Consider the following 21,225-nt stretch of genomic DNA (forward strand, 5'->3'; position numbering starts at 1 on the left):
GATTTGCATTTTCCTAATAACTACTGTACTTATCCATTTGTATATCTACTTTAGAGAGCTGTTAATTCAGTTATTTGCTCATTTCTGAATTGGGTTTTGGGGTTGTTGTTGTTGTTGTTGTTGAATTGTAGGAGTTAGTGATTATATTCTGGATATTAATCTCTTATTAGGTATATGAATTGCAAATATTTTCTCCCATCCTGTGGCTTATTTTTTCATTCTTTTGATAGTGTCTTTGATGAGACCTGGGGCTTTTGCATGTAACCCAATTATTTCTGGGGAGTTTATCCTCCCCTAGCTGTGGATGAACAAATCAGGCCCTTGTGAGAAGTAAGATGTTCTATTTTTAAAGATGGGACATGAGTGATCCCCATTCACCCATCTGGGTTTGGCCCACAAGATTGGATCCTTTCCTCCCTGTTTTCTTTAAGTGTTCAAAGACTTGGATCATACAGGAAAAAAAGATAAAACAGAGTAGGGAAAGATTTACTCTTCAATGACTGAAGAAACAAACATGAGCCCAGTCTCAGTACTCAAGAAACCATACTTGCTACAACATGGGTGAAACTTAAAACCATGCTGAGTGAAGAAGCCAGTACAAAAGACCACTTTCTGTGTGATTTCATCCATATGAAACGTCCAGAGTAGCCAAATCTATAGAGACAGGAAGAAGAGTAGCAATTTCCTGGGGTTGATAGGGCAGGGAAGGTGGGTTAGGGAGGAATAGGGAGTGACTGTTAATGATAGGGTTTCCTCCCTCTCCCACCTCCCCTGGGTGATAAGAAGGTTCTAAAACTGATTGTGGCATGGTAGCACAATTCTGTAAATATACTAAAAACCATGGATTGTACATTTTAGGAAGGAGAATTATATGGTATGTGAATGATGGGGAGCAAAATAAGCCACCCTAAAATATTCCATTTTGGCATATTGATTATTTTGAGTTAAATATATTTAAGAAACAGCTAATACAAAAGGGCCTTTCTGCCCCTCCTTTGTCCCCCAGGAAAGTAGGAAATGAATCTCCTACGTGAAGATATCCTCCCTGTATCAGGAGGGGAGAAGTCTTCCTTATTACCTAAGATAGGGAATTCAAGGCCAAGAAGGCTGTATAAAAAAACTTTGTTATTTCTTTATTTGTTTTAAAAATATAAAAGCTGCCTGCATTGGTGACTTCTTTCAGTCTCATATTTCTATGGGCTCCTGTATGTACAAAATTAAATTTATTTTCTCCTCTTAATCCGTCTTATGTCAATTTAATTTTAGACCAGCCAAGGAACCTAGAAGAGAAGAAGGGGAAAGTTCTCTTCTCCTGCATGAATTGTATGTCCGTAAAGCTGTTATTAAAAAAGAAGGAAAGGAGAAAGGGCTGAGGCCCATGGGTGACTGCCATCACTCCTTCTGCCTCAGCGTGCTGGTGTCTTCTTCACTTGATGGAGAAGCGTAGCTGTGCCTGGCCATGCTCACAGTGGGCGTGCTTCATGGTCAGCCGGTAGATGGGGTTAGGTCCACTTTCACGCCTGGTAGCACACTGACCTCCAGCTGCCGCAGCACGATGGCCAGGAAAAGGAAGACCTCGCACTTGGCCAGGACCTCCCCTATGCACCGGCGCGGCCCATGCCAAAGTCTGGTTGGTGGCAGTGCCATCAGCAGTGAGGAATCCATCTGGCCGGAACTCAGATGGGTCCCCCCACAGCCTCCTGCAAGAGAACCAGCGGAGCTGGGATCTTTGGACTGGGAAGCCCTGGGAGGACAGTCCTGGGTGGAGATGTCTGAACAGACTTCTGTTGATACCACCAGTGTTAGCATAGATAGCAATGAGAGGAGAGTGGGGGAAAGGGACCAAACTGTGCTTTAATGCTGGTTTCTTTTACATAGCTCTTCCTAAAATGATCAGCCCTGAAAACAGTGCTTTTTAATATTAAATTACCTTCATTCTAATTAATATAAAAGGGGAATCTATATGATATTCTGATTTGTGCTTATTGTTTCAGAGTTTTTTTTTTTTAATTTATTAACTCTAGAGAGAGAGGAAGGGAGAGAGAGAAAAACATTGACTTTCATTGTTCCACCCATCCATGCACCCACTGTCAATTCCTGTTTGTGCCCTGACCGGGGATCAACCCACAACCTCAGCGGATGGGATGATGCTCCAACCTTCTGCGCCACCTGGCCAAGGTAGAGTAATTATTGATAGCATCCCACACTCAGAAGTATCCCTGTTTGGATGGTAAATTATATGGTCCCCCTACCTATAGACTAAAGTGTGATTTTCCATACAGAGGTCCCTAAGCCACTCACATCAGAATCACCTCAATATTCCACCTTAGCTACCAAAGTGGAATCTTTTTTAAAAGATATATTTTATTGATTTTTTTTAGAGAAGAAGGGAGAGGGAAAGAGAGTTAGAAACATTGATGAGAGAGAAACATTGATCAACTGCCTTCTGCACACCCCCTACTGGGGATGTGTCCGCAACCAAGGTACATGCCCTTGACTGGAATCAAACCTGGGACCTTTCAGTCCACAGGCTGACGCTCTATCCACTGAACCAAACCAGTTAGGGCCCAAAAGTGGAATCTTGAGGGATGGCATGCCATAATCTGTAACCAACATCCTGGTTAATTCTTTTTTTGTTGTTGTTTTTTGTTAATCCTCACCTGAGAATATATTTTCCCATTGATTTTTAGAAAGAGTGGAAGTGATGGAGAGAGAGAGAAAGAAGAGAGAGAGAGAGAGAGAGAAGAAAGAGAGAGAGAGAGAGAGAGAGAGAGAGAGAGAGAGAGAGAGAGAGAGAGACATCGATGTGTTTCACATTGATTGGTTGCCTCCTGCACGCACCTGACTGGGAACAGGGATCAGCCCTGCAACCCAGGTACATGCCCTTGACCAGGAATCAAATTGGCTGCCTTTCGGTGTTTGGGCTGATGCCTTAACCACTGAGCTACCCATCCAGGGCCCTTGTTAATTCTTATTGCACTAAAGTTTGAAAAACATAGACCTATATTTTGTCACCTAGAGAAAACTATACAGCAATTGAGGCACCATTTTTTAAAATTATATAACCATTTCCTAGAGGGACATATAGCCTTCCTGACTGCTGAATTGCATACATATTTTAGTGGGGGATGTGTACTCACTGATCATGATTGACGTGCCACTGGTTTATGAAGACATGATATTCTTTGGGGATTGGAAGTCATTCAGTGTTGTGTCCCTTGTACTGAAGAGGAAAGAGGGTTCTGTCAGGCTCAGGAGCTGGAAAACCAGGGTACAGCTCTGGGTGCTTCTTGCTCCTACCTCTAGCCCACCCCAGTAGCCTGCCCACTGGGTGGGCTAGTTTCTCAGCTCTGGCCCTGGCTCAGACCTCACAATGTCAAGAGGGAAGGGGGGAAATTATCCTCCCCCTTCCTTGGCTCCTGTTTTTCCACTTCAACAAGTGTGTACTACACTTCTGTTTGTGCCCAGGTATGCACTTGGCCATTCTCTGGAGAACTGGGGAGTTCCCAGCCTGGCTGTGGAGTCAGGACTCTCACTCTGGGAATAAATAGATCAATATGTGGGCAGAGGAAGTGTTCACTATCTCTCTTAACATTGTTAAAATCCCAGGACACAATCAAGGACAAATGGCTGTAAGTCCTACAAGATTTCAGAAACAAAACTGCTCTGGCTAGATGAGTCAAGAAAGGTTCTTGAGGAGAGGAAGTTTTGTCAGGATTGACCTTGGGCAGGGATAGGATTCTGGTAGCCAGAGAAGAGATTACAAGGCATTTCAAGCAGAAGGCCCAGCATAAGTAAATTGGAGGCTGGCTAAATCATGCTTATAAAGGGCCGGACTGGTTACATTGAGAGTATTTGTAGGGAGAGAATGTGAGCAGAGGTGAATGAGCGCTGAGGTCAGGAGTGTGATTTTCTCCTGAGAGCTGGGTAGTTTTATCATGTTTGGACAGAATAGGGGTAGACTAGGGGCCAAGAGCCAGTGAGGAACCTGTGTCATGGTCAGAAATGAGATGCTGAGGTCTGAGCCAGGGCCAGAGCTGAGAAACTAGGAAGAGAGGTGGGAGGGCAGAATAGGCAGGCCGCACCTGTGAGGAATGGTGAAGGGGACAAAGGAGGAGTGTCCGAAGGTCTCCAGGATGAAGGCCTCCATATAAGGCAGCTGGGATCTGTCAGAGAGCCGGGGACACTGTGCCCTGACTATCATTGTGTCTGCAGGCCACAGAGGACAGACAGGGCTTAGGGGCTGCCCTGACTGCTCCATGGTGTCCCCGATTATACCAAGTGCCACTCAATGTGGTGTCACTCTATATCTATTTACATATTGAGACCCACTAAACCTCCCCAGCACCTTCTAGACAAGGGTAGACATCATTGTATGCACAAGGTTTGCACATAACAGCTACATGTAGATTGAACAAGTGATCTGGGATCCCAAGGCTTCTCTATGCATACCCAGTTCCTTCTGGATCTTCAGCTGTATCTCAGGATTTGTCACAAGGTACATAAGGCACCAGGAGATGGCTGTTGTGACCGAGTCAAATCCTGGCAGCATGGGGCAAGGTGAGGAAGGAATAAGAAACTAATATTTACCAAGCACCCACCATGTATGTAACAAGCACTATCTTCCTCTGTCTCCCTCTCCTGACCTCTTGCCCCCAACCTTGAATCACTGGTTTCATAATTAGTTGCTGGAATTATAGGGGCCTAGACTCAGAGGCCAGAGAGCCCTTTATTGTTCAAATGCGGAAACTGAGATCCGGAGGAGGAGAAGGACTTAGCCGAGTTTCCCCTGGGAGTTGGTGGCACAGCCTGGGCTCAAACCCTGAACATGGGCCAGGTCTGTACGTCCTGCACCATCCGGCATGTGGTTCAATAATTATTTGATGGACTTGGGTGTTGGGAAGTGCTGTGGGTGAACAGCAGACACTGATGGATGGAGGGGCAGGGGCCTGGCTCGTACCAGCCCCAAAAATGTCTTGATAAGGTTGACAATCTTCTCCCCGGGGATGAAGCCACTACTGGGTCTGGAGTCCTTCTCGCAGTGCTTGAACAGGGCACCTGTGATATCCTGAACACTGTCCTGAGGGATCACAAGTTTAGAGGCACTCCCGCACTTCCAGCCAAAGGCTGGCCTTGCCCCCATCCCATCTGGCAGCACCGCCCCCCCCCCCTCCAGCCCCAACCCCAGACCTCCAGTCATCGGGTTAGGCTCACAGCAGGAGGGCTTAAGGTATCATTTCATGCCCCATTGACCTTTCCTCCCAATAACCCCAGGGGTCCAATTTCAAAGGAGGAGGTTAGTGTGAGTAAGGGAGGCAAAGTGACACCTGAGCTGAGTGTCAGGGTTCAGGTTCCTGAAGAACAAAAGCCTTCTCTCTCTGCGGCTTTGAGCTCCTCTGAGAAGGAGTCTATTGTTGTGAGGAAACTGAGATCAGAGTGGGAGAAGGACTAATTAGTTTCAGTTCACATAGCTGATCCCAGGTGTCCCAGAGCCTTCCTGGGCCTTGGCAACACATCAGCTGTGTGGGTACTTTGGAGCTGGGTGAGAGGGCACACCCAGGCTCTGCAGGGTGCCTGCTCACTCCCTGTGTGCTGGGCTCACCTCGTCAAAGTTCTGATTGAGCTTCTGGATCATTATCTGCAGGAACTGCATGAGCCTCTGGTTGAAGGCTTTGACCTATGCAGGGTGGGGTTGGGCAGGTATTTAAGGATGGGGAAGAAGTCCCCAACAGTGCTGGCTTCCTGCTGATACTGCCTCAACCCAGGAAACAGAGAGGTGTTCCTATCCAGCAATACTGAGGGGCCAAGGTCCCAGGATTGATGCAAATGGCTTGTAACTCCCCTCTCCCAGAGTAGTCTTGATCAAGATCAAGAAGGTTGCCTCCTCCGAAGATGCCCCACCCCAGTCTTGGAAGCTGAGGTTGGGCTGCAGCCAGAGGAAACCCTCCCCATTTCTTCACTTCAATCATACTAAGGGTCCTTAGAGATGGCTTACTTAAAAATGGAGAAACTGAGGGCTGGAGCTAGGCAGCAAGGACTAGAACTCAGACCTCCTATACCTCACTGAGGTTCCCCTCAATCCCTCCACTTCCTCTGTTCCCAAGATATATGGTTTGGGCAGGGGGGTCCCAGAGACAGAATGAGCCCAAGAAAGGTACCTGTAGAGGCAGGTGCTTGAGATCAGCAGGGCTGTGGGGACTGGTAGAGAGCTTCTGGCTCCAGGTGATGGTGCCTTTTGTAAACAACTATGTTGACCCAGCTGTCCTGGTCACCTGATAGCAAAGTCACTGAATAAAGCTGGAAGGATCAGACAATGGTCTCTTGGCTCCACCTACTACCCAGGCCCAGGGGCAGCTCTTTCAGGGTCCCAGGTTGGGGGTGATTATTTCTCTCAAGGGAAAGGCAGGGTGCTGGAAGTGAGAGGCCTCTGGACTAGTCCAGCCTTCTTTCCACTGTGCCCGCAGTGAAGGACCCTGCTGGGCACTGAGTCCAGGCCAGCCAGGGCGCTCACTGTTCCTCTTCAGAAGGGTGTTCTGTAGAACCCTTCCAGCAACCTGCAAAATCAGGTAAGGAATAAGAGTGCTCCAGCCACCTCTGATATTCAGCCCAAGTCCTTAATCTGAAACAAAAAGATGACGAGAGAGAGGCATTCTAAAGAGAGGCTTCTCACCCTCCTCCCTCCCAGTAAGAGCTGGTAAAACTGGATGAAGAAAATCCATGCTGTGTGCTGCTCCTCATGGCGATTGTCTACACTCTTCAAAATGGTCACTGTCATTAAAAAAAAAAAGGCAAGGACCTTTTTCTAAGCAAAGAGCTAAAGAGACATAACCACATGCAACATGTGAACCTCTATTGGACCCTGAATGAAAAAATATTTTTAAGCTACAAACGACATTTTTGGGACAATTTAAGACACACAAATAAGAACTGGAAATGACATATTATGGAATTAATGTTCTTTGGTCTGAACATAGTATCATCATGTGGGAGAATATTTTAGATCTTCTTAGTAGATTAATGCATACTATGGTGTTCAAAGATAAAGTGCCATGATTTCTGAAACATAGTTTTAAAGAATTCTGTTTTAAAATATATATCTAGCTGTATATCTATATAGAAAGGAGAAAGAGGATAGACATGACAAATGCCAGCTCTCCGTGAACATCTGTGAAAGTATGTGGGTGTTCGCTGTATTTAGGTGAAAGGCTGTGGCTTGGTAAGGAGTCCCATAGCAGTTCTCTCCTCCCCATGGGGAAGGAAGGAGGCACCTCCCATCTCACAAAGCCAAGTGAAGGGAGTCCCAGGAGGCCCAAACTTTAAGAGTGGAATGCCTGCCAAAACCAGTTTGGCTCAGTGGATAGAGCATCGGCCTGCGAACTCAAGGGTCCCAGGTTTGATTCCGGTCAAGCGCATGTACCTTGGTTGCGGGCACATCCCTGGTAGGGGGCATGCAGGAGGCAGCTGGTCGATGTTTCTCTCTAATCGATGTTTCTAACTCTCTTTCTCTCTCTCTTCCTCTCTGTAAAAAATCAATAAAATATATTTTTTAATTAAAAAAAAAAAAAGAGTGGAATGCCTGCTGGAAAGGGACCCCCCAGCCCTGAGTCCAAGTGGGTGGGATGCTGGTGAGGGACACTGTGGCATGTGTGTATTTAGCACACACCTCATAGCGCTGGATACTTATGGGCCCGGCGTTGTCCTAAGAGCTTTATATGTATTAACAAAACATATTCTCAGTAATTCTATGGGATAGAAATTAGTACTAATATCATATTACGTGAGGTAATGGAGGCCCTTTAGAAGAACGTGCTTTGGATGACATACTGTGCTCCAGCTTGACACATATCCCTGGGACTGGGGGAAATCTGTGGACATAGAGACTGCATGGAACAGCATGTGAAGGTGAGGATAGCGGAGGGCAGCCGGCACGGCCAGAGCTGGGTGGACATGCTGAAAGGAGCTGGACTTCAGCTGCACGAATGAGATTTCATTGCAGAGGGAAGGGGTCACCAGCAGTGACAGACCACAGGGCAGGCCCTGTGGGAATGAGCTGAGGGCAGGCCAGAGGTCAGCCAGAGCCCAGCAGCTACTTTAGGAACTGTGTGATGTGGAGGACATTGTTGGCACTCAATGAAAAGCCAGCACTGGAAGATCCACTACACACGAGGGCAACTTTAGCTAACAGAAGATGAATAGCATCAGCCAAATAAAGAGAGATTTGCTCCTTTTCCAGCACCCTCCCCTTGCCCCTCCCTGGCAAAGAGGCCAGCAGGGCAGGGGGGAAAGTCCTGCAGAAGTAACTTTTTTAGGAATATTCATACTCACAGGTATGAAGTGATATTTCATTGTAGTTTTGTTTTGCATTTCACTGATGATTAGTGACGTTGAGCATTTTTTCATATGCCTATTAGCCCCTTCTCACAGGGTCAGGTCTGTGAGGACGCTGGGGACAAACCTTAACCTAGATTTGAAAAGGAAATTTTGATTTAGACTGGTCTGAGCTTTTATTTTCTAAAAATGAGAAGGCCGTGGGCTCAACCCATGCTGGTGTCAAGGAGCCAGGTCGGGAACCTGACAGCACCGCAGAGCATGTTTGAAGACCACAGATGAGGGGAAAGGAAAGCTGCTTTCTGTCTGTAACTCCATGGGGTTCAGCTCACTCAATAACAAAAGCCAAGGTTTGAAGTTAGACTGAGTTTTATAGAAAAATGTTTTGACATTGCTTAGTAATCGTGGGTGTCTTCTTATATGTCTCCTCAGGTAAGGGGGGAAAAGAAAAAATAAGCAAGTAAATCAAACTACAGCAAAGGAAACCATCAACAAGATGAAAAGACAGCCTACTAAATGGGAGAAGATATTCATCAATGATACATCTGAGGGGTTAATATCCAAAATATACAAGGAACTCATACAACTTAACATCAAAACACACAAACAATCCGATTTAAAAATAGGCAGAGGACCTGAATAGACACTTTTCCAATGAGGACATACAGATGGCTAATAGACATATGAAAAGATGCTCAGTGTCACTAATCATCAGTGAAATGCAAAACAAAACTACAATGAAGTATCACTTCATACCCGTGAGTATGAATATTCCTAAAAAAGTTAAAAATAGAACTATTTACCTGAAGAAATCCAAAATACTAATTGAAAAAGGCATATGCACCCCTATGTTCATTGCAGCATTATTTACAATAGTCAAGATATGAAAACAACCGAAGTTATTAAGTAAAGAAGGTGTTATAGCCCTGGTTTGTGTGGCTCAGTCCTGGGTTCGATTCCCAATCAAGGGCATGTACCTGGGTTGTTGGTTAGCTCTCTGCCCTTGGTTAGGGTGCGTGTGGGAGGCAACCACTTAACCAGTTGATGTGTCTCTCACATCGATCTTTCTCTCTCTCTCCTCCTCCTCCCTCCCTTCCTTCCACTATTTCTGAAAAAGCAATGGAAAAGGTATCCTCAGGTGAGGATTAACAAAAGTAATAAAAATAAAAAAAAGAAGAGATGGTATATATACATAATGGAATACTAGCCAGCAATAAAAAAGAATGCAATCTTGCCATTTGCAACAACATGGATGAACTGAGAGGGTATTATGCTAAATAAAATAAGTCAAACTGAGAAAGATAAATACCATATGATTTCACTTAAATGTGGAATTTAAGAAAAAAATAAAAGAACAACAAAGCAGAAATAAACTTAGAGAATAAATTGATGGTTGTCATGTTGGGGAGCTGTAAACTACAGCATAGGGAATATAGTCAATCTATCCTATAAAATAAAAGGCCAATATACAAATAAACCGAACGGCAGAACAACAGGAACAACCGAACAACCTGTCGCTATGACGTGTGTTGACCACCAGGATGTGTTGGCTGCGGCAGGATGGTGGAGCAGATGAGCGGGGGTGCCAGACCAAGGTGGAGACCCGGTCACTGTCATCGGGGCGAGTCTCTGGTGGTTACTGAAAATTCTTTGCTCCCGTGCGCCGCGGTCCCAGCGGCACTTGTACCTGCTGCGGGCACCAGCCCCGCTCACATCCACTGCCAGCACCAGAGTCACCACTTGCACCCACTGCCAGTGCCCAGCAATGGCCCCAATCTTTTGGCACCGTCAGCGGGTGCAAGTGACAGCTGCTGGCCCCGATCTCCCCTCAGGAGCAGGGGGAGGTGGAGAAGCCCTGAAGGGAGATTGGGGCCAGCAGCAGCCTCTCACACCCACTGCCAGCACCAGCCCCGCTCACACTCACTGCTGATGCCCGGCGTCAGTCCCGATCGCTCAGCACCATCAGTGGGTGTGAGCAGCGACTGCTGGCCCTGATCACCCCTGAGGGATTCTCCTCCTCCCCCTGCTCCTGAGGGGCGATCAGGGCAGCTGCCACAGCTTGCTCTGCTGATGGCACTGGCCCCGCTCACACCTGCCACTGGCACAGGCCCCAATAGCTTCACAACATCAGCAGAGCGGGACCGGCGCCATCAGCAGGCGGGAGTGGCGGCAGTGAGCGGGGCTGCGGGCAGACAGGGGGCCGGGGGCCACCGTGGGAGGGGCCGGGCAGGGGCACGGAGAATGGGCCGACCTGTTCCTGTGCCCACCGCAGCCTTGCGGCCCACAGTTCCTTTCAAGGTGCATGAATTTGTGCACTGGGCCCCTGGTAATCTATAATAATAAAAGTGTAATATGCTAATTAGACCAGACGTCCTTCGGATGACCTTCCAGACGAATCCAGGGCTGCGAGGGAAGCCCAGATCCTGGGTGGCAGAGGCAAACCATTGCTGGCAGCTGGGGGAAGGAAGGCCTACTCTTGCACGAATTTCGTGCATCAGGCCTCTAGTATTATAATAACTATGTGTGGTATCAGGTGGGTTCTAGACTTATTGGGGTGATCACCTGGTAAGTTATATAATGTCTAATCACTATACTATACACCTGAACCTAATGTAATACTGTATGTCAATGGTAATTGAAAAATAAAAAAAACTTTAAAAAAAATTTACTTTCCCTCACCTCTCCCTCTCCCTCACCTCTCTCTCTCTGTGTGTTTCTCTCTCTCTCTCGCTCTCTCATTTTAATGAACTAAATTCATACTTTACTCAGATTTCCTTAGTTTTTACCCAATGTCCTTTTCTGTTCTAGGATCCCACCAAGAGGATAACATATTACATTAAATTATCATGTTTCTTTACCCCCCCTCCCCCCACAGGTTTTGATGTTTCTCAGACAATCCTTGTTTTTGATGACCTGGACAGTTTTCAGGAGTACTGGTCAGGTATTTTGTGGGATGTCCCACTGTTGGAATTTTTCTGTTGTTTCTCTCATGGTAAGGCTGAGGTTATGGGTTATCGGTAGGAAGACCACAGAAGTAAAGTGTCATTTTCATCACATCATGTCTAGGGTACATACTGTCAACCTGACTTAGGACGGTTGATGTTGGCCTTGATCAGATGGTGGAAGTAGTGTTTAACAGCTTCTCCAGGGTGAGGTGACTCCTTTCTCCCCTTTCCATTCTGTGCTCTTTGGAAGGAAGTCACTATGCATAGCCCACACCTAAGGAGTGGGGAGTTCTATTCCCCTCCCTGGAGGACGGAGCCATTTGGATTTCTATGTGAGAGACTAACTCATTATTTTTAAGATTTTCTTAAGACTTTAATTCAATTACAAGATACAAAAAATGCAGATATGTGCACAGTTCGATGAATTTTGACAGTTTTAACAAAGCCATGTAACCAGCCTCAGATCAAGATTCAGAACCCTAGAGATCCCTCATGTCCCCTCCTCCAGGGTAACCACGACCCCGACTTCTGAGAGCTTACACTAGTTTTATATAAATGAAATCATGCTATGTGTACTTTTTTTGGCATGTATTTTAAAACACAATAGATTTTGTTTTTACAGCAGTTTTAGGGTTAATGGAAAATTAAGTGCAAACTCCAGAGAGCTTCCATATATCTCCATTCACAGCATGGTTTCCCCTAGTATTAACATCGTGTATTAGGACAGTGGTTGGCAAACTCATTAGTCAACAGAGCCAAATATCAACAGTACAACGATTGAAATTTCTTTTGAGAGCCCAATTTTTTAAACTTAAACTTCTTCTAATGCCACTTCTTCAAAATGAACTTGCCCAGGCTGCAGTATTTTGTAAAAGAGCCACACTCAAGGGGCCAAAGAGCCACATGACATGTGGCTCGCGAGCCGCGGTTTGCCGACCACTGGGCTAGCCAATCCCTAACCCAAACTCTAATTCAGATGGAGGGCCCCTTGAGGACAGAAGCTGAGATGCATTCCTCTCAGCCCAGACCTGATAGAGAGGAAGGACATTTGTGCTGTGGGAAGCGTAGGTGAATAATCAGAGCTGGGAGTCTCACAATCTATTAGGTAGGGACCTGGAACTTCCGTTCTGGACTTCCAATCACATACTGCCTGTGTCAACCAGAGGCCCCACCACTACATCCTCAATATGACCAAATAGTTCATTTCATTTTCTTGCTCAAACATCTTCCCTCTGGGTCATCACCCCAGCCAGAAACTTGGGAATCCTCGAAGATTGCTTCTCTGTCACCTCCCACCAAATTCTCAAGATTCTGCCTCCTAAATACTTCCTGAGTCTGACCCTTTCTCTCCATTACTGTGGCACTCGGCTTCGTAGATTCTCACTTCCCACCTGGACTTTTGCAGGAACCTCCTACTTGGTCTCACTGCCTCTAGACCAGTGTTGTCCAATAGAACTTTCTGTAATGGTGGAAATGTTCTGTTTGTGCTACCTGTGGTTGTTGAATGAAATGTGGAAAGTATAAGTGACATACTAAATTTTTAATTCTATTTCATTTTAAATTTCAGTAGTTTCTTGTGGCTACTGGCTACTGATTGGCCAGCATAGCTCTAGGAGCCCTTCCTACCTCATCCCTCTCTAAACCATGCTCCACACTGCCACCCAAGTGAACTTTCTGAAATTGCATTCAAAACCAAGTTCAAACTCCTAAACTCAGCATGTGAGCCATTTCCTACTCTTCCCTCCCTTTCATGCATCTTTCCACCCATCAGAGGGAATATCGTTTTTTAAAAATTTTTAAATCTTTATTGTTCAGATTATTACAGTTGTTCCTCTTTTTTCCCCCATAGCTCCCCTCCACCCGGTTCCCACCCCACCCCATGCCCTTATCCCCCACCCCCCACTGTCCTCATCCATAGATGTATGATTTTTGTCCAGTCTCTTCCCGCACCCCCCCACACCCCTTTCCCCTCGAGGATTGTCAGTCCACTCCCTTTCTATGCCCCTGATTCTATTATATTCACCAGATTCTTCTGTTCATCAGATTTTTTTATTCACTTGATTTTTAGATTCACTTGTTGATAAATATGTATTTGTTGTTCATAATTTTTATCTTTACCTTTTTCTTCTTCTTTCTCTTCTTAAAGAATACCTTTCAGCATTTCATATAATACTGGTTTGGCAGTGATGAACTCCTTTAGCTTTTTCTTATCTGTGAAGCTCTTTATCTGACCTTCCATTCTGAATGATAGCTTTGCTGGGTAGAGTAATCTTGGTTGTAGGTTCTTGCTATTCATCACTTTGAATATTTCTTGCCACTCCCGTCTGGCCTGCATAGTTTCTGTTCAGAAATCAGCTGACAATCGTATGGATGCTCCCTTGTAGGTAATTAACTGTTTTTCTCTTGCTGCTTTTAATATTCTCTCTTTGTCTTTTGCTCTTGGCATTTTAATTATGTGTCTTGGTGTGGTCCTCTTTGGATTCCTTTTGTTTGGGGTTCTGTGCGTTTCCTGGACTTGTAAGTCTATTTCTTTCACCAGGTGGGGGAAGTTTTCAGTCATTATTTCTTCAAATAGGTTTTCAGTATCTTGCTCTCTCTCTTCTTCTGGCACCCCCATAATTCGGATGTTGGTATGCTTGAAGTTGTCTCAGAGGCTCCTTACACTATCTTCAAATTTTTGGATTCTTTTTTCTTTTTGCTTTTCCAGTTGGGTGTTTTTGCTTCTTTGTATTTCAAATCTTTGACTTGATTCTTGGGATCCTCTAGTCTGCTGTTGGATCTCTGTATATTATTCTTTATTTCAGTCAGTGTATGCTTAATTTCTAGTTGGTCCTTTTTCATATCCTTGAGGGTCTCACTAAATTTATTGGTATTTTCTAGAAAATTCTTGAGTAACCTTATAACCATGTTTTTGAACTCTATATCCAATCGTTTGCTTTCCTCCATTTCTTTCATTTGTGGCCTGTTTCTTTGTCTCCACATTTTGGCTGCTTCCCTGAGTTGATAGAGTGGCTTTGTGTGCTAGGTGTCCTATAGGGCCCAGTGGCTCAGCCTCCCCAGTTACCTGAGGTGGACACTCTTGGTGCACCCCTTTGTGGGCTGTGTGCACAGTCTTGTTGTAGTTAAGCCTTGATTGTTGTTGGTATTACTGGGAGGAATTGACCTCCAGGCCAATTGGTTGTGAGGATCAGCTGATGGGAGAACTTCTGTGCTGGAGAGACCCTTATGAGGCAAGACTTGCTTCAGTGGGGCTTTGGTGCTCACTGAGTCTGCCCCCTGAGTGTGTCCCTTATGGATCTGAGGAGTTGTAATCTGGATGGTCCTACTCTGACCCCTGGGTACACTGGCTCTTGGATCTCCAAGGAGGTGCTAATTTAGTCTCTGCCTGAGGCCACCCAGCAGGAGCTATGGAGAGATCTGCAGATTCCTCTTCTTTGTTTGGGTTTTGGAGTTGCCCAGATGAGGCCCAGCTGTGAAGCAATGCAAGCTGCTATGAGGCCTTGGGCCTTCTTTTGGATGTTCTGGATCTCTCTGACTCAGCTGCAGTTTGTTAGGAAAGTGTAGTTTTCTTTTTTTAAAAAGTATTTCTTTATTGATTTCATAGAGGAAGGGAGAGGGATAGAGAGATAGAAACATCAATGATGAGGATCATTGATCAGCTGCCTCCTGCACGCCCCCTATTGGGGATCGAGTCCGCAACCCGGGCATGTGCCCTTGGCCAGAATCGAACCTGGGACCCTTCAGTCCGCAAGCTGATGCTCTATCCACTGAGCCAAACCGGCTAGGGCAGTAAGTTTAGTTTTCAAAGGACCAGGCCATTCATATGCAAAAGCCTCTGTGCATAGCTTGGATGGGGCGGAGTCTCAGGGCGGAGCAAACAGCAATGGCTTCCCATCAGCCCTGCCCTAAGAGGCCCCCCGGGTCTCAGTGTCCTGCGGTAATCACTGCAAGCACCTCTGAGAGAAAGCCGCCCTCGAGTTCCGCCCGATGCCAGACAGTCCAGTTTCTCCCCGTATGAGTCTGGGTCCACAGAGTCTCACCCGGAACTTGAGTTCAGAGCAGTCGGGAGCTTGTGTCTCGCTGCGCATTGAAAAAGCCAGCCACGTGCTCAGTTGCCAGCCCTCTCTGCACACGCACCTCTGTACCTCTGCACTTCCGCAGCTCCTCTGAGTCTCAGTGTGCTTTTCTCTTTCCTTCTAGTTGTAGAATTTCCACTCAGCCAGCCTTCCTGTGGTTCTGGATGATGTCCGTTTTGTCTTTTAGTTGTAGTTTTGAAGTGGTTGTGCGAGGCGGCAACTTCAGGTGTTTACCTATGCCGCCACCTTGGTTTCTCCGGTAACCTCTCCTGGCGGCGGAGTGGGGGGCGGCAGCAGCAGCAGACACTTTGAGCCCGACTTCTCCAGAGGGAATATCTTATAATTCTTCCAGTTTTCTGCCTTTGTGCATTCATACATGCTGTTCCCTCCCAACCACTTCTTCCCCATCCAACAAACACCCTGAAGGAAATACATTGCTTCCAGGTTAGAAATGCTAATTCATACTATAGTACGATGCATTAATGACAAACATTCTCATCTGTCCATTAAAGTAGATCCTCCAAAAGTCAGCTCCAAGCCCATCTCCTCTGGAGTGTCCTGACCCCTACTCTGGTTCAGATCCTCTTCCTTTGGGCATAGCTCTCTCATGGCACTTACACCACAGTGCCATATTGCTTTGTTTTTATCTCCACTGTTCTCAGAGGAAACTTACAGCAGTGATTAAGACAGGCCTTGCTTTCAGGGAGGAGACTTACAACCAGCAGGCAGGCAGATGGATGAGGTAATTGCAGACCCAGGTTGTGCTGATAATCCTCTACTCTCCCTGTTTCTCTGCCCTGCTCTGTGCCCTGAGAGGCTGAACTCTGCAAACTGTGTCAAGGGGCTCCCCCACACTTTGGCTTCTTGTTGCATTCAGTAAGTGGACAGCATTGGCATGCGATGGAAGTAGGGGAGGAGAGTAAGGGTGGGGTATTTTTTCTTTAGAGCCTCCCTGAACAGTCCCCATGGGAAGCCAGAGCTCCTGCAGGGCAGCGCTTCTCTTCTCACAGTTTCTCTCTCTGGGTTCCAGAACAGCTTCTTCCTCTTACCCCTTCAAGCCAAGGCGGTGAGGGCTCCTTCCTGTTACTAATCATATGGTACCACACTATCCTGTCTTGGTTTCTCTATACCTTGACCACACCTTTTAAATAGTCCCCTTATTAAACTCTCCTCAATGACCAGTTTGAATGGGACCTGTTTCTTGCAAGGACACTGAATAAAATAAACTGGTTCTTTGCAAATTTCTGCTCCATCATCATTGGAAGGTCAGCCTTTCTCCCAGGCTGGCTCTCTTATGGCTGCTGCAGTTTCAGCCATCACATCCAGACATGTCAAAGGCCAGAGGAGCAAGAGTGCATCTCTTGCAATGTATCTGTAAGTGAGAAAACCTTTCCTAAAAGCTATCCCACCAGATTTCTCCTACATATCATTGGTCAGAATCATGTCACAGATCCAAGTTTAATCCAAACACCAACAAGGCAACTGAGGCCACAATGACTGGTTCAGACCAGCCAGGACCTACTGCCTGAGTCTGAGGGTTTGAGGACAGCCTCTGCACAAACCACATAGCTCTAGAAAGGAATATGGAGGATACCTGGATAAAATGGAAGCGGGGAGAGTGTTGGGAAGAAGGAAAAATCAAGGTGAGGAAATGGCTACTAGATGCCTACAAGTGGTGGAACAGTTGGGAGAGGGTCCCTAAGTTGGTTGAGTGGCCCGTCACTGGTTGGTGGGACAGCCAGGCTGTGTCCTGATAGGTCTAAATGACACCACCTCCTTGGCAGAGACTGGGGAAGCACATCCAGGAGCATTTGGCTGACAAAGTAGGTTCCTCAGAAACCCTGATTTGATGAGAGTTCAAGAACATTCACTACCAGCAAACCTCTGTGTTTAATATACAAAAGGGCACCTCTAACTTGGAACATTAGCATGGCCTTGAACTTGCCCTTCAGGAGGCCCACAGGTCCTGCAGGCCTGCTTTTACAACACACTGGCCTGGAAAACATTTCCCCACAATAAGGCACTGCCAACCTGAGCACAGTTAATCAAGTTCTGATATATAATACGGGTTTAAATCAATCAATTTGATAGTATTGAAGGAAGAAGAGAAAAAAGGAAAAAGAAGGTCTACCTTCATCTCTACTACCCTCCATCTAGAGCCAGCCCAGAACCTCTGGGCCACTCCTCTCCCTTCTCTGGAAAGTGTTCCAGGGTCTGTATCTTTGCAGCCCTTCCCACCCACCAACCCATGGAGGTCTCCTGTCTCAATCCTGCAGAGCCCTCTCTGCTGAGAGTATTTATAAAACCTGCTGTTTACTGATTATTGTTGTGTGGCCAGATTGTGGAGAGAGGAACTGTAGCCTGTTGAGAGAAACCAGGAGGCTTTGGAATTGAAAGAGGTTGTGAATTTCTGGTGATTATGACCGTGTGTTCAGCAGTGAGGCCTAGTTCAGATGCCGATCCTGGGTAGCAGTGAAGGTAGTATAAGGTAGGATGCCTAAGCTGGGCCAGGTTGTGATGAGCTTCTTAAAATAGGACTATGTCTGTCTTCCAGCAGCAAAATGACAAACACTCACCTAGCAGATGCCCAAGAAGATATCTAGGCTGACCCAACTTGGACACAGAATTTCACCAAGCCTCTACCATGTCAAACCTGGTGCATTTTCCTATTTGGGGGTTTGACATGTTTCCATTCATTTATTTAACAAATATTCATCTAGCATCCACAAAGTGCCAGCTTGCTATTGATAAAGGATTGATAAAAACAGGCAAAAGTCCCTGCTCTGCTGGAGCTTACATTCTAGTTGTGGGATATAGACCATACACAACATGAAAGAGTAAAATACATAGTATGTCTGAAGTTTGTAAATGCTACAAATAAACATCAAGTTAAGGAAAGGGATAGAGACGATGAGTCAGCGTAACGGTTTTACATAGAATGGTTAAGGAGGGAATATTGAAAAGGTACTATCTGAGGAAGCAAGACATGAGGATTTGGGGATAGTTTGCAGGTGGAGGGAACAGCAAGTGCAAATGCCCTGAGGCAGAGTGCTAGATGTCTTCTACTTGCTTCTCCAGACTCGCTCTCTACCCCTCTACTCTCAGTCCTGGAGGACTGACTCCTTCTTCTTCTACTTCTTCTTCTTCTTCTACTTCTTCTTCTTTTTCTTCTTCTTCTTCTTCTTCTTCTTCTTCTTCTTCTTCTTCTTCTTCTTCTTCTTCTTCTTCAACAGTAATTTAAAAAAATATGTTTTTATTTATTTTTTTTTAGAGAGAAGAAAAGAGAGGGGGAGAGAGATAGAAACATGGGAGAGAAACATTAACATCGATCTTGGCTGCCTCCTGCCCGCCCCCTGCTGGGGACTGAGCTTGCAACCCAGGCATGTGTCTTGACTGGGAATTGAACCAGAACCTCCTGGGGCATAGGTTGATGCTCAACCACTGAGCAACACTGGCTGGGCAGGATTGACTTCTTTGTATTATAGTAATGGGCTCCTTACCCCCTGGCTTCCAATTAGTTCTATCCATGGAAAGAAGGCACTAGTGGGACATCAGAGAGCATGAATAGAGTGAAGTCAGAGTAGGCTCTGCTCTCTCCCTGTAGGGTCTTTGTGTGCTAGCTGCAACTCTCTGCTAAAGACCACAGCTCCTCTCTATAGCTTCTCTGAGGCCATCTTCTCTGGGTTCTGCTTTCTATTCCTTCTTCTTACCACATCTATCCCTGCTGTTGCTAACCCTGGGGTGAGGCATTGTCCCTTATTGGTTTCTCTAAAACTTTCCCTTATCTCTGTAAATGGTCCCTTTATTAAACTCTCCTTAATAACCCAGTTTGAGGGAGCCTTATGTTTCCTGTAGGAACTGACCCTGACAGAGGCAAGTAGGGATCTGCCTGGAGTATGTCAGGAACATCGAGGAGGTATTTGTGCCTGGAGAGCAGTGAACTGAGGAAGGGAGAGTAACAGGCAAGGAGGTCAGAGAGGTCTTGGGAACCACATCTGGAAGGGCCTTGCAGGCTATATTGTAAGGACTATTTCCTCATAAACTTCCTTCTGAAAATTTCAACTCGGTCCATACTGAACTTGGGAAAGGAATGGCATCTCTTTTTCAGAGAGGAGCTAGGACAGCAAATGGGGTACCAGGAGCTCGGTGACAGCTGCTTTCTTCCTGGGCGTCTCCTATCCAAGGAGCTCCCAGCAGACAGGGGTTGAGCTCTGCTTCCAGCACAGTCTCATCTGATAATCTCTGCTTCACGCAAGAGTTCTCTCCAGGCGATCACCAGCTGACAATTCTTCACCACCACCACGGGGTCTTCTGGAGGTAAATTCGCTTCCTACAAGGGTGTTGTTGGCATTTTTGGCAGACCAGTGGGAAGCAATCAAACAAGAGTAACTTCTTCGTCTTCTGTCCAACTTCTATCCAACTTGTCCAGGTTTTCTTGGGGCTGCCTCAGAGAGCACTGTGAGGTAAGCTTCTCTGGCCTGCAGGTTTGGGTTATAATTCTTTCCGTTACAAGTCCTCAAATCCAACTCCTACTAAAAGAAGAAGAAAAAGAAGAGACGAAGAAGGAAAGGGCGGGGGGTGAAATAAGGGGGGAGGTGGTGGTGATATTGATTAATGTAACAGATATGCTCTGTGGGTGAACCTCATTGGCCTCAGAAATAACTGGATCTAGGTGCTCAATGTCATCAATTCTTTCCTTCTCTCCACCTCCCCATTTTGCTTTCCTCTGAATGGGCATCATTCTAATGTAGGCTTTCTTTAAAGGTGGCTATTGGTAGGCCCAGACTTATTTTCAAATTAGCTTAACTACCATGCAGAAAGAGAAACTCTCTTTCCCAACAATTTCAGAAAAACCCTTGTTGGGTTCTCATTGGCTAAGAGTAGGGGTGGGCTAAAGAACAGAAGTGGTATTGCCAGAAGAAGAGAGAATGGTTGCTGGGCATACAATACCACTCAGATGTCCACTATTACTAGCATGACCATATAATCGATTGTTCAAGACAGGACTCTTTTGAGAGTGAAAGAGGGCACTTTTAATATTTACATCAGGACAACAAGCTTAGACCAAGTTTAAGAGCCAGGGAGCTGGGGTTGGGTAGGGAATTGCCCCACTGAGTCCTGGATCCTGCAAACCAAATATTTTTGGCTCTCCTACCTCCCAAGGTAAGAGGGAGAAGGTGCTTGGGTTCAGATGTCAAGTGGGATAGAGGGTGGCTGGTGTGTGTGTGTGTGTGTGTGTGTGTGTGTGTGTGTGTGTGTAGACACATTGGGAAGCAAGTCCCAATTCTACACAACCACTCAAACTGTATTCTTCTCAAACAGCTTCACCCAACCTCCCACTCCCATGCTTTGCTCTTGTTATGAATGTCCTCTTGCCAGAAATGTCCTTCCTGTACTCTTCCTACTCCATAACTATTCTCCAGTCCCCCACTCTCCCAGAGTCCCTTTACCTGGTCCCTCCAACCCAGCTTCTCACAGCTCCTGAAGTATTTCCAGATTCAGCATAGGTTGTGTTTGGGGTATGGGTCCTGCCCCCACCATGCGGTAGACGTTTGCTGTGGGTTTTGCTCTCTCCCCATACCCCTGCCACATAGCTCTCAACGGTGCTGACTGCAGATTCTAAGCTGGACCGGTCTGCTGGGCCCAGACACTCAGCAGTCTCTATCTCTCCAGCCCAGAGCCGTCTCTGCTCCCTACTGTCACCTGCCTCTGTTTTCCTGGTATTGATCGCCAGGGAATCAGCCAAAGAGCTTCTCACGCAAAGGCATGCAAACTTTGACCCAGAATTGTCTATTTAGCTCCTGGCCAAGGTTCTCTAACTTCCTGCCCATCTCCCTCTTTCTTTGCCCAGTGCTCCTGAGCACCCCCGCCATCTG

General features: G+C 46.3%; 1 protein-coding gene across 1 annotated transcript; it reads right to left on the reverse strand.

Moving 5' to 3' along the window:
* Window positions 1-1,485: 1,485 nt before the first annotated feature.
* On the reverse strand, window positions 1,486-5,653 carry LOC103300218 (cytochrome P450 1A2-like). The gene is given in 7 exon segments (XM_054715664.1): window positions 1,486-1,627; window positions 3,141-3,195; window positions 3,198-3,223; window positions 4,086-4,209; window positions 4,453-4,542; window positions 4,961-5,015; window positions 5,603-5,653. Coding segments are annotated over 7 exon segments (543 nt in total).
* Window positions 5,654-21,225: the final 15,572 nt, after the last annotated feature.

This window comes from Eptesicus fuscus, chromosome 5 (genome assembly GCF_027574615.1).
Source record: "Eptesicus fuscus isolate TK198812 chromosome 5, DD_ASM_mEF_20220401, whole genome shotgun sequence".
Taxonomy (NCBI): Eukaryota; Metazoa; Chordata; class Mammalia; order Chiroptera; family Vespertilionidae; genus Eptesicus; species Eptesicus fuscus.